At 43.6% G+C, this 17,315-nt stretch overlaps 1 protein-coding gene and 1 pseudogene across 1 annotated transcript in view; both read right to left on the reverse strand.

Moving 5' to 3' along the window:
- Epc1 (enhancer of polycomb homolog 1) overlaps positions 1–11,325 on the reverse strand; it is a 97,639-nt gene extending 86,314 nt beyond the window's left edge. The window contains exon 1 of the mRNA XM_013348996.2: positions 11,013–11,325. Within this exon, the coding sequence (XP_013204450.1) occupies positions 11,013–11,015 (3 nt within the window). The 5' untranslated portion in view covers positions 11,016–11,325. The remainder of the gene's footprint in view (positions 1–11,012) is intronic.
- Positions 11,326–16,592: 5,267 nt separating this feature from the next.
- Positions 16,593–17,094, reverse strand: LOC101990527 (annotated as a pseudogene).
- Between the last annotated feature and the right edge of the window lie 221 nt (positions 17,095–17,315).

The raw sequence follows: 17,315 nt of genomic DNA on the forward strand, positions 1-17,315 counted from the left end.
TGTGTGTGGGTGGGTGTATGGGTGTGTGGGTGTGTGGGTGGGTGGGGTGGGGTGCTTGCATATAAGTCTGTGCATGTGAGCATCTGAGAGCACACATGCAGAGGCCACAGAAATACGTTGAATGTCTTCCTTGATCACTCTCCATCTTACTGACTTGAGACAGGGTCTCTAGCTAAACAAGAACTCGCCTTTTGGGCGAGGCTGGTTGGCTCAACCTGTCTCCAGCACCCAACACTGAGGTTCGAGGCACCTACAGCCTTTTCATCTGAGTGGTAGGGATCTGAACCCATCTCATGCTTACAGCACAAGTGCTCTTACCCATGGAACCATCTTCCCAGTCCCTCAGTGACTTGTAATAAAGCACCTGGAGAAGACGGCGCTCCATCCCAGGAGCCGTTCTAATACTGAAAACTCGTGTTTAAAAGAGGCAGTGGGGGTGAGGGTGGGGACTGGGCTCGACCCAGGGCTCTGCATAAGAAGGATGGCAAGTGCTCTACCACTAGGCTAAGTTCTCAGATGTGGGCTGATCTTCTAGTGCCCATCTTATCTCCTAGAGTTGGGATCGCAAGTTTCCTACAGTTATTAAAGGTTTGGTCCTACAGTGGTGCTCTGGGGAGATGGGAGATTGGGCCAAGTGGGAGGACTTTAGATCATGGGGGAGGATCCCTACCCTTACTACATGGCACCCCACACAGTGATGGGACCAGAACTCTCTAAAACTCTTTGACTTTACAAGTTAATTCTCTTCGATGATTTGTTACGTGATTAAGGAAAAGCATGGAAAAGAGTTTTGACATCTGCAATCAGAAAGCGAGTTCACAGAATGTATTGAGAGCTTACTGCGGGCCAGTAGTAGGCTTGGGTGCTCCAAATGCTTTATCTCACTGTTCTCACATTGCTAACATGAGGTAGCAACACCACCTGTCACAGGAAACCGAGGGTCAGGGTGATATCTGACTGGCCTGACATAATCCAGGTGTAAAGGGTGCAGTCCAGAACACAGGTGAGCACACTCGGGAGTGAAGGGAAGGGGTCTAGTTGGCTTTTCTGTATTACCCTGTTAGCTGGGGCTCTCTGGAAATGTAGCCATACAGTCAGACAAAGCCCCATGCGATGTTCAGAGCCCACCAGGTATGTGTTGCATCTGCAAGAGCTGACTATTCTACAAGACAGAAGGGGAAGCCATGTTTAAAAGTCTCTGAGGCACCGGGCAGTGGTGGCGCACACCTTTAATCCCAGCACTTGGGAGGCAGAGGCAGTTGGCTCTCAGTGAGTTCGAGGCCAGCCAGCCTGGTCTACAGAGTGAGTTCCAGAACAGGCTCCAAAGCTACACAGAGAAACCCTATCTTGGAAACAAAAAATAATAAATAAACAAATAAATAAAAAGTAAAAAAAAGCCTCTGAGGCTTTGATATAAAACACTATTTGTATATTCTAAAAGATTAAGAAAGGCAAAATCCAAATATTGGTCAATGTGTGAAGACTGTATAATTCTAATCCAAATTGAGCATGGTGACATTTTGACTGAAGCAGGAGGTTCACAGGTTTGAGGTTATCCTGGGCTACATAATGAGAACATGTCTCAGAATATTCAAAATAAAATAAAAATTAAGAAAGATTTTAGACTTCTTTAAAAATAGGTAAAAAGCCGGTCAATATCTAACTGAAATATGCTTCTGGAATATCTTCAAATTAAAAACCACAGTGAACACAAGGGAGACTCAGCATGGCTCAGAAGTCCTGGACAAGTTTGTAGCTGTCTTCTAACTAAATTCTCTGCTTATCAAATTCCAGCAAGCTTGCAACTCCCCGGGACTGTACTCGAGGGTATAAATGTTTCCTTAGGAGCTGAGCACACCGCAAGCCAGGATGACTTACAAGGCACTGAAACAGGGTCTCCTGTGGCTAGCCTTGAACTCACTATGTAGCTGAGGTAGTCCTCGAACGTCCAAGCCTTGTCTGTCTCCACCTTCCAAGTGCCCCCAGGCCCAGCTCCTAGGTGATTCACTGAAAGGCGCTGTACTGGTAATGACGAACTGGATGGAGGCCGGTCCAATACACTTTTTAGGCCGCACACCTACTAAGTTTGTGTCTCTCCCCTAGCTAAAGTCTGTGTGGCGTGAGCCTTCTGTTTACTGTTTCCCTTCACACAACAGGCTGGATGGTGCAGTTCTCCTCTGCTTACTTTCCATCTCCACCTCCTGGGCGAAGGATATCTAGTCACTAGATGAGAGTGGCAGCTCTAGTCCAGTCAAGAGCTGTTCTGAGTTCCGGCTTCACGGCTAGCTTCAACAGTCATTCGCTTGCTGATCTAGGTCCTCAGCCTCTCGCTGTCTAGACCATGAAAACCTGTGGAAACGCTATGCCCAGCTCCTGGACAGATCAATAAACTCAGGATCTCCTGAGGTGAGGCCTAGGCATTCGATCTGCACGTTTCTGGGTGACCCACATGTAGACAGCAGGCTGAGAGGGCAGCCCCGACATTAGCAAGGACGAGGCTCTGGCTCCCGTCCTCAGCACCACACAGTGAATAAACACGCACAAACATGAGCAGCATTGATAACAGTGTGACTTTGCCACAGTGTGGAGGATGCAGACACATTCTGGACCAGGGCGACCCAAGAGAGCCTTCTAGAACCACAGGAATGTTTCATAGTCCTGCTGCCCAGTACAGAAGTGACTACTAAGTAACCACTTGAAATGCAGGTGGTACAGTTGAAAAACTGGAACTTCGAAGTTTAAATTAATTCAAATTTAGGCATCTATAGATGCACACAGCAAGCAGACTAGTGCACTGGAGAGCCACAGTCCTTGAGTTTTATGTCATTTTAAGTGAGTCGAGTCTATTACTAAATGGGTACTAATAATGAATTTGTGTTTGTGTGTGTCTGCGCACACATGTACACATCAGTAAGCACCCTGTTCTGCATGAGGAGGTCACAAGACAATTTTGGGGAATAGGTTCTCTCTCCTCCTGCCATGTGGGTCCCAGGAATTGGCCTCAGGTCATGAGACTTAGCGGCAAGCACCTTTACCCGCTAAGCCATCTCACTGTCCTCAGACTCTTCTAGATTCTGGGACACACTACTCATACCTCTTTGAAGGTCACAACGCTTTCCTGGCAAGAACTCCAGCTGAATGGAAGGACAGACTGAAGGTTCTACTGGCTTCTGAGGAAAAGTAAGGACCGTGACTTAGCTGCTCCTTCTCCCCACTCAGGTAGAAACTAAAAAGTGAAGGCTTTCAGAGCTAAAAGCAGCTTCCTAATGGAGAGGTAAGGTGATTAAAGTCCTCTTTAATCCTTGACTCAATACAGTGCTTTCCAACTGGGGGTTGTGACCTTTGCCTTGGACGAGGTAGAGTTTCCAGTCATCTGTGGAGTCAGCCTGAGTTCCAGGGCTAAATATAGGTCGCTGGCAATGACAGCTTCCCTTTCTCAGACACTTGGAAACCAAGTCCTATCAATGAATGGGGTTATTCATGGCTGGTGGGATACAAGGATGAGGGCAGCCAGGGAGAATGCAGAGAGAGGGCTCTTCCCACTGCAACTTCCTACTGAACAAAATCAGTAAAGCTGCTTTTACCTGATTTCCAAAGTGACTTGTAAATTGTGGGTTGCTTCTTTGAAATTCAAAAAAATGTCATGCTTTTTAATTTAATAAAGTTTGAGGAGCAAGAACGAACTTATAAATCTCAGCGGCAATCCAGACTGGGACACCCCGCCCCCATTGCTGCAACACAAGCAAGAGAATTGCGCAGCCAAACATCTTCCAATTGGGAAATCAACACCCAGCAAGTCTTTGTCAGCGATAGTGGTTCCTGAGGCTGCCCTGCCCACCTTATTTAATATAGCGACATGTATTCATTCATTATGTCTGCCACTTAAAATAACAGTTTGTGACTTTTTTTTTTGAGGCCTAATTAAATATCACAGTTTATAGCCTGAATGTACTAGGCAGTGCTCTCTAAAGGTGTACCCCAAAGGAGTGCATACAGGCAGGCAGTGTTCTCTGAGGGTGTACCCCGAAGGAGTGCATACAGGCAGGCAATGCTCTCTGAGGGTGTACACCGAAGGAGTGCATACAGGTCATTTGCAACTGGCTTAAAGAGCAGATTCTCAAAGAACACCTGCTACATCCTGAATACAGAACCAGAGGGGTGCAACCTAGCACTCTGTATTTTCATAAACCACCAGGGTGCTAAAATTTAACACCCACTGACCTAAAGTATTGCAAATCCTCCCGAAAATGTCCCTCAGAAGAAAGGCTTTCTTATAACCTGAAGAAGCAAATGACTAAAACATTTTATTATTTTTTCTTAAGTTATTATTACTATTGCACATGCTAGCTCATGTGTACATGCAGAGGGCAACTTTCAGGAGCTGGTTCTCTTCATCCACATGTGTCTTCCAGGACTCGAACCCAAGCCATAGGTTTGTGCATCATACACCTTTATCCGATGAGTTATTTTAGAACCTAAATCTGGTCTTATATGTTATAAAATAGAAGCCATCATTCTATCTAGACTTAATTAGAAGAGTAATGAATTTCCCTATTTCAACAAAGTTCCTTTGTTTTTTGAATGTAATTCATTTTCATAAGTTTAAAATTTGTAAAAATCAGCTTCTGAAAGAATCTCACTAGATATGCTTAATGATGTCATACAAGGGTACCTTAAACTAACTCAACATAGAGAACATCAGAAGTTGGGCCAGGTGATCACTCTGCAGGTAAGAGCCCTTGCACCACAAGCCTGATGACTGTGTTTGATTCCAAAACCCCAGATGAAAAGAGAGAACCAACTCCCACAAGCTGTTGCTGACCTCCACATGTACATACCAGGAATCACACATGCACACGAAAGTAATAAATAAGAAAAATTATAAAGAAAATTTCAGATGTATATCACTGCTAAATGAGGATCACTCCTTCCATGAAATAATTATTGGTTATAAAATAACGAATATATTCACTAGAAAATTATCATGCATTTAAAATATGTCAACTCACAAAATGCAAATTTACAGCTATCTAACGTGGCAGTGGGGAAGAGGTGAGCGTCTAAGTTCCAGCTCTAGTTTTTCATTTACTAGGTAATGTGGGCCAAGCCCAAAGTGCGCCACTCTCTCTGCCTGTTTCCTCCATAAAAGTGGGTTTACCTGTACTATCCTACTCCATGCGAGGTTCAGAGAGAGCACTAGCTGCAGGACACACGCTCCAGTTGAGTGCTGCTGCTGTTTGTTCATGTGTGCCTGCATGTGTTTAACATGCACCAGGTACAGGGCAGTGCCTGTGGAAGCCAGAAGGCGGCGTCAGAATGCCTGGAATGGGAGTTACAGGTGGTCATGAGCTGCCATGCAGGGGCTGGGAATTGAACGTGGGTCCTCTGGATGAATCACAGTGCTCTTAACTGCCAAGCCATCTCTCCAGCCCTGGCTGTTCATTTTCAAATTAGCTGGCCTGTGACTAGTCTGGTCACCATGAACACAGACGATACTGAGCCTTCATCACTCCCGACTGTACACACAGTTAAGCCTACACAAAACAAATACAAGCTTATGACACTGAATTCTGGACACCCAGCAAGCACCCACCTTCTAAGAATTCGTCTCATCTCCTCGAGTGACCAGGTAAAGAGTGTCCAGTGACCTCTGTGCTTCTGGGAATGGACATTTCTCTTTGCAAAAGCAGAAAGTTCCTGATTATGAAACCTGTGATCCTAGACTGATGCTTGCATCTCAGCAGCCATCTTGATATCACTGATGTCAAAGGAGAAAACTCCCAAGAAGGTACATAAAACAGATGAGCTAGGCAGTCAGACCGAAAGCTGGCTTTCCTCCAGATTACTTAGTTAAATAATAAATGCACCTAATCTTAACATCGTTATCAGGTGTTAAAATGTTAGTACCAAAACAAATTAGATGATTAATGTAGCCTATAGTACTGAGCTACCTGGTTCTGTAACTAAGTTTGCCGTTTTAAATCACTACAACTCCTTAACTGTTCTTTCCGCAGTTTGTCTGTGCAGAAATAACATTCATTTGACTTTTCCTGCTCCATGCTTGCTCAGCAAATTAAACATCAGCTAGATGTCTAGTGGATTAACTTCATAAAATAATTGTTTTCTCTCTCTTTAAAATTCCTGTCGTATGTCAGAGATTGCTACAGAAGATTTAAAAATAGGAGTGCGTATTAAAAGGAGTGCTGAGGTGGCTCAGGCAGCAGAGAGCTCGCTGTGTAAGCATGAGGACCTCAGATCAGATGACCAGCACACATACGAGAAGCCAGGCAGGGTGTCATGTGCCTGGCATCTCAGCAACAGGAGGGCAGCTAAGGCAGGTGGATCCCTGGGGCTTCTTGCCAGCCAGCACAGCATAATTGGTGAACACTAGGTTGCAGTGAGAGACTTTGCCTCAAAAATTTGGAATTCTAATGTGGTATTTGGTTACTCTTTTTATTTGTCTATAACACTGTAACGGTTGATAATCAACACAGTGATGTTTGAGTCATGGCTATGTGAGTAAAATGTACAAAATACATTTAATAAAAATCATGAGCCAGGACTGGTGGCACACGCCTTTAATACAAGCACTAGTAAGGCAGAGGCAGGAGGATCTCTGAGTTCGAGGCCAGACTGGTCTACAGAGCAAGTTCCAGGACAGCCAGGGCTGTTACACAGAGAAAGCCTGTCTTAAAAATAAATAAATAAATAAATAAATAAATAAATAAATAAATAAATAAATAAATAAGAATCATTATATAATATCTTTTTTTGCTGTTGTCTTTGGTTTTGGGTTCTTTCTTTCTTTTCTTTTTGAGACAGAATTTCCTAAAGCCCCGGCTGGCTTTGAAACCCTGAATCTTGTGTCACCGTAACCCAGCTTAAGAGTTTTTTATGTTGTTGTTTTGTTTGCTTTTTATGTGCATTAGTGTATTGCCTGCATGTATGTTTGTGTGAGAATGTAGGATGAAGTTACAGTTGTGAACTGCCATGTGGATGCTGGGAATTGAACTCAGGTCTTCTGGAAGAGCAGTCAGTGCTCTTAACCACTGAGGTATCTCTCCAGTTTTTGTTTTTGTTTTTCAAGTTAACATGTAGGATTGTGGGTTGAATCATGACCATCAATACAAACAAACAAAGAAATGGAGCTCAGAGACACACCCCAAACTCCTCCTACCAGGGAACCCTCTCAAGTGCTTTCTCACACAGATAAGCCAATGCTGGACTTAGTGCTTTGTAACGGGAATGGACACGAGGCTGTTATCTAGTTGTGTTATCTGTCTGTGCTATAGCTAAGACGTGAAGGTCTGTCCCCAGCTCCCTAAGCTGGCTGTGAATACTTGGTGCCCATACAAACAGGTCGAAATTTAAACATTTTCCTCCTCTAGAAATTATACGTGGCTCCAAGTGGGAACACCCCACACCTAAGGCCTCAGATTTAAACCATCATTAGAACAGGGAGCCATGTTGGGCTTTCGGGTGCATAAGACAAGGAATCTTTCCCTTCTCTCTCTCACTACTGTGGCCCAGCATCTTGTCCTATAGATGGAGAGAGCCTGATCTCGAGCATCCAAAACCCCTGGTGAAATCAGTGTTACAGCAAGCATAAACCGTGTTTATCTTTTCAAGAATGAAATCCTTATCTCTGCATTATGTTCTTCCTGGCGTCTTCATTTGAGGGCCATTGTGGAAAGATCAAAACCAAGCCAGAACACAACACACCCATTTTGCATATTATTTTTCTTTCCTTGGCAACACCATGCCAGGAAGAGTAGATTGCCTCTGTAGAATATCTGCAGCGTGTTCGAGAAATAACAAAGAAGAGGCGAATATGTGCAAGAAGGACAAAACAGCAGCATTTAAAACATGCAACTTCAGATCTGGATTGACGTGGCATTCAGAGAGTAGACAGTCTTTCTTTAAAAAGCTCCCCCCAGTTAAGGGAGCCTAGCCCTGAGCGTGGGCAGCACCTTTTCCCTTTGCTGCCTCATCCTACTGTTACCTATTACCTAGGGGTTTGGTTAGCCTGGGAACACCAACGACCACATCGTAAGGAATTAGTAAATTATATTGGTTCAGTACATTAAATTTGAATATAATCTTCAGTTTATTCCTATTATTGAAGATTCAAAGTTCATTTTTCTGAGCTATATTGTTTAGAATCCAACTTAAAGACTGTCCCTGTCTTCTGTATCCTTCCTTCTGCAACCTGTTCCCTGACCATTTCAGTGTTCATTAATCTCTCCCTCCACAAGAGGGATGGGCAGCGTACACAGGTATACACACACAGATATTTTAATAGAATCAATTTGGTTACTTGCTACTACTGTCTCTGATAAAAATATGCACAAAAGTATCAATTTGACTGAGATGACATAGCAAAATTTTGAAAAAAAATATTTTTGATTGCCCATGACCTAGCAATTACTGTCATGAAAAATTTAATTAGTTCTCAATTTGTTAAATTTTATAAAGAATTTTTAACGATCAAAAGAAAAATTTAGTTTTATAATGGAAAGCATAAACACACCAAACTCATGCACTAAATGTCTATAAAATATCATCAATTAAGAAGAATTAATTCCCAAAGAATCCAGAGCTAAAATGAAGCACCAGGTACATTTTAAAATGGAGAATAATATAAAACAGGGAATTGTTTTTACTTCACAGATTTAAACCTCTTTACTCACACAATGATGGAAAGGTCATCTAGGAGAGTATGTGTGACAGAAATGTCTATGGGTATTTTCAGAAGTAACGCCTGAACTCTAATGGTTACTTCATAATCAGTGATGTAATAGTCAGGAGAACAAAGAGGAGTGCATAGCTACGATGGACTTCCCAGTTCAGTTTGCTCTTAAAAGAGGTGACATTAGGCAAACACTGCTAGTTTCAGAACCTGAACAAAATGAAAAATTGCTGCATTATGGAGAACAGAATATTTTAGCAATACATATGCTGGAAGGTATATTTTATTCAGCTGATCAACTTTGGAGAACTAAAGTCTTGAGCACAACCAGGTTAAATAACACATTTACACCTGCAAGATTTCATTCCATATATAATCTATACTGTTAGAAGCCACACTTGCATCTAGACTCTACAAAAGAGAGGAAATGAAATGGGTCGGCAGACAAACCTCTGAGCACGGTATAAACAAGATACAGGCATTGGGCATAATCATCCTGAAGTTCAAGGGAAGAGATAAACAGATTCTAGGAGATACGATTTCTACACATTTCACACACTCTTTCTCTCCAGACGGCTAAAGGGTAGTGAGAAAGGCACGCATGTATTTCAGAATAAATAAAGACATTTAACAACCCGACATTGTCGCTCTCTCAAGACAGAACCTATTAATCAGAGAACCCTGATGCTTTTTAGTTGTTTTTATTTTATTTGGCAAATAATACGTTTCAAGGTATAATTCCTCCCACTTTCTCTCTGAACTGAGGGCATCTCCTATTATCTCCACAAACAACTAAATGTTTACAGAGACCAGTTAAACCAATGTCATATTGTGACATATTTTGTTCCTAGCAGGCTTGGGGCCTAAATCCCATATTCTGTAATCAGATAACTCTCAAGAACAAAGATGTAACCCATCCTTACATGTGTGCACATCGATATTTTTAACTTAAAAGTAGGTGTGTAATATTCTTAAAAAAATATCTTAGTTCCAAAAATATTTGCTTAAAAAAACAAACAACAATGCTATCTATAAATTCAATTCAAGGAGCAGCTCAAAACAAAATGGACAAGACAAGGTACTAGAACATCTTCAAGACAGGCTCAGAATAGGTATTTGAGAATTCCCTTGATTCAAAATGAAATTCAACTTTTACAATGTCCAAGGAACTAATACTCAAATGTTTTGTTAAGGTGAAAGGGTACTAATGGGCATGGTTTTGTAATATAAGAAAAATATAAATATCAAATGCTGGTGAGGATAGAGAGGGTAAACGCCAGCTTTTTATTAAAGAATCTGGTGGAGATAATAAATCAGCTCAGATCAAACACAACTGCCAACTGCATGCTTGCCCATAATGTCCTCCGAATTGGATGTGACGACATGTCTGCTCTCACCATGGTGCACAGTGCACAGAAAACGCTTAAATAATATAGCTGACCAAATTGAACTTTCTTTATGAAAATTAAAGGATAATAGATAAAATCTTGCCCCACCTTTTTTCTTCCTTTTTTCTTTTAGTAAAACTGACAAATTGTTGAGGAGCACTACAGCGCCACCAACACAGATCAATGCAGAACAAAAAAAAAAAAAAAAAAAAAAGAATCTCCCACCGTGTGCAAAAAGAAGAAAACTAGAAAAATACCAAAAATTACAAAATGTCTCCCAAATGTACCTTTCCGGAGAAAACATAAGATAGATCTACAGAGATGAATCGACAAGGAGCTTTAGAGAAATCGCATCCTAGACCACAAGTTAGATCTGCTCAGCAATAAGAGAGCCACTATTTAGCAACAGCCATAACTTAAACCCGGTTATGTCAATCTCCACCTTCACTATACCAGATCTGCTTTCTGTAGTTTGTATTCAAGTACTCCATCAAGGGGATCACAATAGGTCTATTAAAAAATAAAAACTACAACGGTAGGTTGCTTGTTGATAATTTACTCTGTACAAATTAGGCAATAGATAATTTTTATAAAGAGGATATGTACATATTTGGTACTACCAACATTGCTGGCACACAAAAAAGTCCATCTTGAAACATCTGAGTTCCCCTGTAGTTTACAGCAATTAAAGTATAATTTTCATTATATATGTTTATCTCTAACAATGGAGAAAAAAAACTGGTTTTTGTTTTTTGTTTTTGTTTTTTGGTTTTTTTTGGTAAAATTAACCAGGCAGAATTAAGTGGAACGTGCACATATCGAAGCTAAAGAAAAATACAAAGATTGGTTTTGTGAGAAGAAACACAATGAAAATCTCTTATCTGGTTCTCCTTTCAAAGAAGTAACACCAAGAATGTTGAAAATTATAAACTTACCATCAGTGTAGGCAAAGCAGCAACCAGCCCTCAAAAAAAAATTGTAACAATATAGGCTGGGGACTGGGTTGTCCAGAAAAAACAGCCTCCGGGTAGCGTACGGATCTTCAAACATCCTGAAAATATTTGGTAAATCAAAAGTGAGACTTTCCTCCATGGAGGGCGGCGGAGCGGGGCGGGCAGCCGCAGGATCCGAGGGCGTTCGAGGGACTGGAGCAAGCAGGAGGATGCGGAGCGGGCGGCGGCGGGAGGCTCGGGGTTAACAACTTTGCGCTGGCGGGCGGGCGCGCGCGCTGATTGGCTGGCGGCCGCCCAGCTCGCTCCTCGCTCCCGCCTCCCGCAGCTCGGAAAGAATGCACGACTGTGCCATTTTACCGGGCTCGGGAGAGCGCCGCCGCCCGGGCCCGAGTCGGGGCTCGGGATTAAGTGACAAGCATAACAATGGCAGCGGCCGCGTCCTCGGAGCATCTGGGCACGCCCTTACGCGCCGCGCGTGGGGAGGCTCCACGCGAGACGGCGTCCGTGGGGGATGTGCATGCGGACGCGGCCATTTGGAAGAGAAGCCCGTCTGAGTGTGCTCGGTGTGACTTCCCCTAGGGCCTCCTGCAGCCACGAGCACCAAGGTCCCTGCATTAAGTAGCCGAATCCTGACCTAAGTTGAAACCATATTCAGCTTCCCTCGTCCCCCCACCCCATTTCAACACGGCTTCCAAACCCCTTCCTGGCCAGCCCAGTTCTGCTCCGCCTTACAAACAAAATGGCTGAGGTGCCCAGTTTTTTTTGGATCCTTCCACCCGGCCTCCAGGAAGTGGTAAAAATTCAAAATAAATACAGCACTAAAGTACACTCTTGAATCTGAACTCCGGACCACCCTATGGTGTGGGTTCTTGTGGGGTGTCTAGGAAACGCGCCGCTTTCTTGTTCTTTTTAAAAATTCTTTTAATTGTTTTGAAAAGAACATCAATCATTAGGGATTTACTTGACTGTAATTTGAACTTCCTGCTTTACATATTTATAAGGTTTTCCACCTATCTTGGCAGGCTTTCAAATTAAGTGGGCTGGGAAACTTGATTCTCTTCGGTTGTGAGTGGAGTAGGGTTGCTGCAAACAGTCTTTTCTAATAAAGACAGTCTAAAAAACTAAACAAAAATGTTAGAGGAATCCAACACTTGTAATTGCAAGTGTAAAGTTCCAAAGTCAGCTAATACTTATATGTGAACTGAACGTGTTCACTGTACAATTCTTTGCCAACTAAATTTCTAATGAGTCAAGAGATAAAAGAAAAAAAACACTAAAGCATGAAAAAATGTCGAAGAATTGCCTACAATCTTCAAGACCACTCCCACCCCCGCAAAGGTCTGTGAAAGACCCTCAGAGAGGATCTTTTTCTCCTATGAAGACCCCAGAACCAGGACACCAGGAGACCAGGCCACAGGATGCAATTAGCAAGAGGTTTATTGAGTAAACACAGGTACCTGCAGGGGGTCCGAGTCCAGACCACAGGATGCAATTAGCAAGAGGTTTATTGAGTAAACACAGGTACCTGAGGGCAGCAAAGTCTTTGGGAGGACTTTGCGCACCTGCTAACTGGAGGGCGGGCTTTTTATAGGGAAGAGCAAACAGCAAGTTTACAGAAGCAAAACAAAAGCGTGGTTATTGGTCGATCGGAATGAGGCGTGGGCATGAATGGTTTCCTCTCTCAGCATGGATGTTTGGCAATAGTCATCCTGTTCCTATCTTTATAGAAATCCTGTTTTGCAGTTAACCTGCTTTGTTGATTTCCTATCTTATTGACATCCTGCTCTCTCAAGCACATGGGATGTTCTTACGAGAGCAGGCTGGCTGCTGATCTGGAGAATTTTTTTTAAAACAAACAGGATGTTCCCCCCCCCCCCGGGAGCATGCTAGCTGCGGGTTTTGAGGAGGGGGTCTGTAGGGTCTTTCAGTCTGTATGCTTGGCTAGTATTAAGAGGTAACCGACTTTAAAAAAAACCAAAACTATAGCAAGGGTTACTGTGTTACTTATTGTCTACAAGACTCTGAGAATGAGAGAACACATACTATTAATTATAAGACGATTAGAATAAGCAGGGCCTACCTTCAGTAAACCAGAAGGCTGATAACACTAGAATTTTGTCAGACAGATAGTGACCACAGGCATGGGGCTCATTTAATAAGAGTATGAGTACTCTCTCTGGCTTCTCGATTTTGCCCCTGTTCTACAGTCAACTGAAGTAAATAACTGGGGTAGGCCTGGATCCACATATATTTAATGAGCAGTCATGGTAAGAAAATATCTAAAGAGGAGTAAATGCTGATGTAAGTATACAGGTAGGTCCTTTTTACTACCTGTAGGCTAGATTACTCTGAGCACTTTGTTAGGTATGCATATTTTAAATTATAAACTTTCTGATGAAATAGCAAAATGAAAGATAAAGTATAGACAATTTCTCAGAAAAGAATGGAAGAAAAGCAACCTTGAGTTTGTTATAGTTCTGGGGAGCTCAGCATTTGCTGGACACAGCAGTTGCTGTTCATAGATATCAATGAATAAGCATGTGGTTTATCTCCGATCTCATAGAACTTAGAATCCAGAGGCAAACAGACAAGTGGCAAGCTAACAAATACATAATTAAAAATGTCGGTGAGCGCATCTACAAAACACTGCATCAGCACAGAGAACGCATCAGCGAGGACACACAGAGGTGCCTCTTAGCAGATGACATTGATGGTAGACGTGAAAGATGGGAAGCTAGGAAATTACATGGGAAATAGCAGCACGACTTATACTAAGTCACCGAGGCAAATAGCAGGGGCACGTTCTACAAGAGACATGGAGGCCAGAACCCAGAATATACCTAAAGAAAGGGAAATGGTTATATTTGGTCAGAGGTTCTTATAGGATTTGTTGTTCTTTTTTAAAAATGCTGTAAGATCCCCGTGGCAGTAGGTAGCAGAAATGCTGTAGGTCCCAAATGATGGTAGCGGGCCATGTGGTGGCAGGCAGCGGGCCCTGGGAGCAGCCAGTCCCAGGCAGAAATGGCTGCCGGTCGCAGAGCGGCGGCCCAAGCGGTGGTAGCGGGCCATGTGGCGGCAGACAGTGGGCCCTGGAAGCAGCCAGTCCTAGGCAGAGATGGCTGCTTATCTCAGAGCAATGGTGGCAGGCCATGTGGCGGCAGACAGTGGGCCCCAGGCAGAGACTGCTGCTGGTCCCCGAGCAATAGCTGGTCCCAGGCAGGGAGACACATGGCGGGCAGGCAGAAGACAGAAACATGGATAGACACGACATGCAGGGTGAGGTTGAATGTTTGAGAGAGAAGAGGAGAAAGAGACAGAGAAGGGGGAAGCAGAGAAGTGGGGAGAGAGGCAGAAGCGAAGCTGCCTCTCCGAGAGGAAGATGGAAAAGAGAGCAAGCTCAGGCCGGAAGCTGAAGATCAGCCTGCCTCAGCGGATGGGGAGGGGAATGGGTGTGGCTTCTCTCTTAAAGGGACCAAAACCATAACATTCCCAGGTCTTCCTTATAATAAAAAGCACGCACTCAAGGAAGCAGAAAAGGAAGGGCCCAAGATGGCCGTGGGCAGGTCAGAGGCAATGGGAGTGGGCGTGGCTTGTTTCTTAAAGGGACAGGAAAGCACAACAGGATTGATGTTAAGAGTGAATGAAAAAATAAAAATAAAAAAGGACATGTCTGCTCCAAGGTATGGTGAAGGAGAAAGTTTACTGTAGATAAGAATACACAGCCAGAGACAGGCACATCTCTGAGTGTAGGGATAAGTCCCGCCCCTTAGGGGGCATGTTCGCCTCGGGCTAATGTTTGCATATAAATTTGGCGAGCGTGCTCCCAGCTGCTGCTTCTGCTCTCCTGGTCTCCGCGGGAACGGTGGTTCTGTAAGTCTATTAAAGCTGTATATATATATATATTTTTACAATCTGTCTGCATTCGTTTATGCGGTTACATCTGAGAGTCCAGAGTGGAACTGACCCTGAGTCATGTGAGGAGAGACAGGATTGGAAGGGAGAGTGGGGAACTAGGTGCAGCAGCCAGGAGGCCCAAAGGTAGTAAAAGGGTGGGTAACTATGACTGGATTATATAGGGAAGTGTCTCTGGGGGAAGGGCAGCCCAGCCCCTGGACTGGAGAAGTTTAGGGTAGGGGACTGGCACGTCAGTCATACCCTGTAACAGCTAAGGACTAAGGGATGCTGGAGAAACTGGGCAGCCAGGTTCACTTTGATCTGTTAAATAGGCACCTCAGCCAATTGTCCAGGCTTTGAGACTTAATAGAGGACTAGATGTATCAGTGGGACTGAAGTTGAGAGGACTCAGACCCACATGAAGCTCAGTCTTTAAGCAATGAGCTACAGACAGTGACTAGACAAGCACTTGGAGATGATGATGGTGGTAAACCCCAGGACAGCCAATGAAGGGGAAAACTCATATACCTGCCTGCATCATGGAGCTTTGCTTTTCATCCATGTGGTTATAGCCAGTGATGATGGTTTAATTCATTAATAAATATGAAAAAGGGCCGAATGGTGGTGGCACGCATCTTTAATCTCAGCACTCAGAAGGCAGAGGCAGGCAGACCTCTGAATTTGAGACATCCTGGTCTACAGAGTGAGTTCCAGAACAGCCAGAGCTGCACAGGAAACACTGTCTCAAAAAACACAAACAAACAAACAAAAATCCCATAACTATGAAAAAGAAAGTCATTAAAGCAGATCACCCATAATAGCAGTAAAAATTTCAAAAAGCAGCAATACAGACAACTATTCGCCTTGACTTTCTGGTTTTCTTGAGTTGTGCTGATTTGTACTTTGATTGTTTTCCTAGTTCAGGCCTACCTGGCTTTAGTATTTTGCTTTTTTAAATTCTTACTTTTTTTTTTAAAGTTGGGCGTGGTGGTACACTTCTTTAACACCCCCACAGGGAGGCGAGGCAGGTGTAACTCAGAATTCAAGGTCAGCCTGCTCTACACAGCAAAAAACAAAAACAAAAACAAAAAACAAACAAACAAACAAAAAAAACCAACCAAACAAAAAATTCTTACACCTTTTTTCCCCTTGGTTTTTCGAGGCGAGGGTTTCTCTGTTGCTTTGGAGCCTGTCCTGGAACTAGCTCTTGTAGATCAGGCTGGCCTCAAACTCACAGAGATCCACCTGCCTCTGCCTCCCAAGTGCTGGGATTAAAGGCGTGCACCACCAATGCTTGGCGGGGGGGGGGGGGGGGGATTCTTACACTTTTTAGTCAGTTGAAAAACCTGAGAATCTTCTATATTTATAAATGCAAAACATTGTTGAAACTTGAATTTAGAATACTTACTTATGGGAGAGGGGAGGGGAGGGAAATGGGAGGAGGTAGAAATGTTTAATAAGTAAATATAAAAAAAGAATACTTACTGAGAATAAAAAGTAATTTTTAAAAATTTCTTATCTTTAAAATTTGGTATCTGACTTCTACTAAACCAAAACGCCATGTGTAGATGAGCAGAAGGAGCAGCTCAACTACTAAGATTGAGAACACCCAGTGTTCTGTCAACTCAGTGAATGCCCTCAGGAACCAGAATTTTTGGACACTTCAAATTAGGAACAGGTTGGTGTATGAATAAAATCTTTTCCTCCCACTTTGGCCACCATGTTTTCATTGTGTGTCAGCAGGGAAGGGAACGTGCCAGCCTTGATCAGGCCTGGGCCCAGGATATGCGGGATCTGCTAGATCAGAGACTCAGAGGCCAGAAAGGCATCATACTTCTTGGCCAGCTTGTTGACCAACTTCTTGTTCTTATTGAGCTTCTTCAGCGCCTCGATGTCCATGTGGGGGATATCCACGGCCTTGGCCTCATCGCAGTGCTGCTGGTCCCCCAGGACGCACACTGAGAACTTGGGGCGAGGGGTGGACTTGAGCCTGACGGTGCCCGAGAAACGTTTGTCCTTCTGGGGGTGGTAGTTCTTCAGGCTGATCTGCAGCTCCACCATTTCCAGAAACTTGCGACGCTTGCACTGGTTCCCGTGCAAGACCTCCCGCACCGCCTCGTACAGGGTGTCGCGAGAGACTTTGCTGCTCATGGCTGCAGAGGCTGCGGGAACCGGAAGGAAGAGACTCTCTTGGATAATTTAGAAAACAAAGCAAAGCAAAACCAAACTATTCTTAGCTGAAGTCAGCATCCGTAACCCTAACAAGCATGGACAGCTTCAATTTGGAAATACCCAGCTTTGTGCTCACTAGCGAATGGCAGTATTAAAATTTGTGTTTTCTTGGGAAAATCCCAATATCATCCCTTGTGGTTTCTCTGTTTCTGTCTTAAG

Source organism: Microtus ochrogaster, chromosome 16 (genome assembly GCF_000317375.1).
Source record: "Microtus ochrogaster isolate Prairie Vole_2 chromosome 16, MicOch1.0, whole genome shotgun sequence".
Lineage (NCBI taxonomy): Eukaryota > Metazoa > Chordata > Mammalia > Rodentia > Cricetidae > Microtus > Microtus ochrogaster.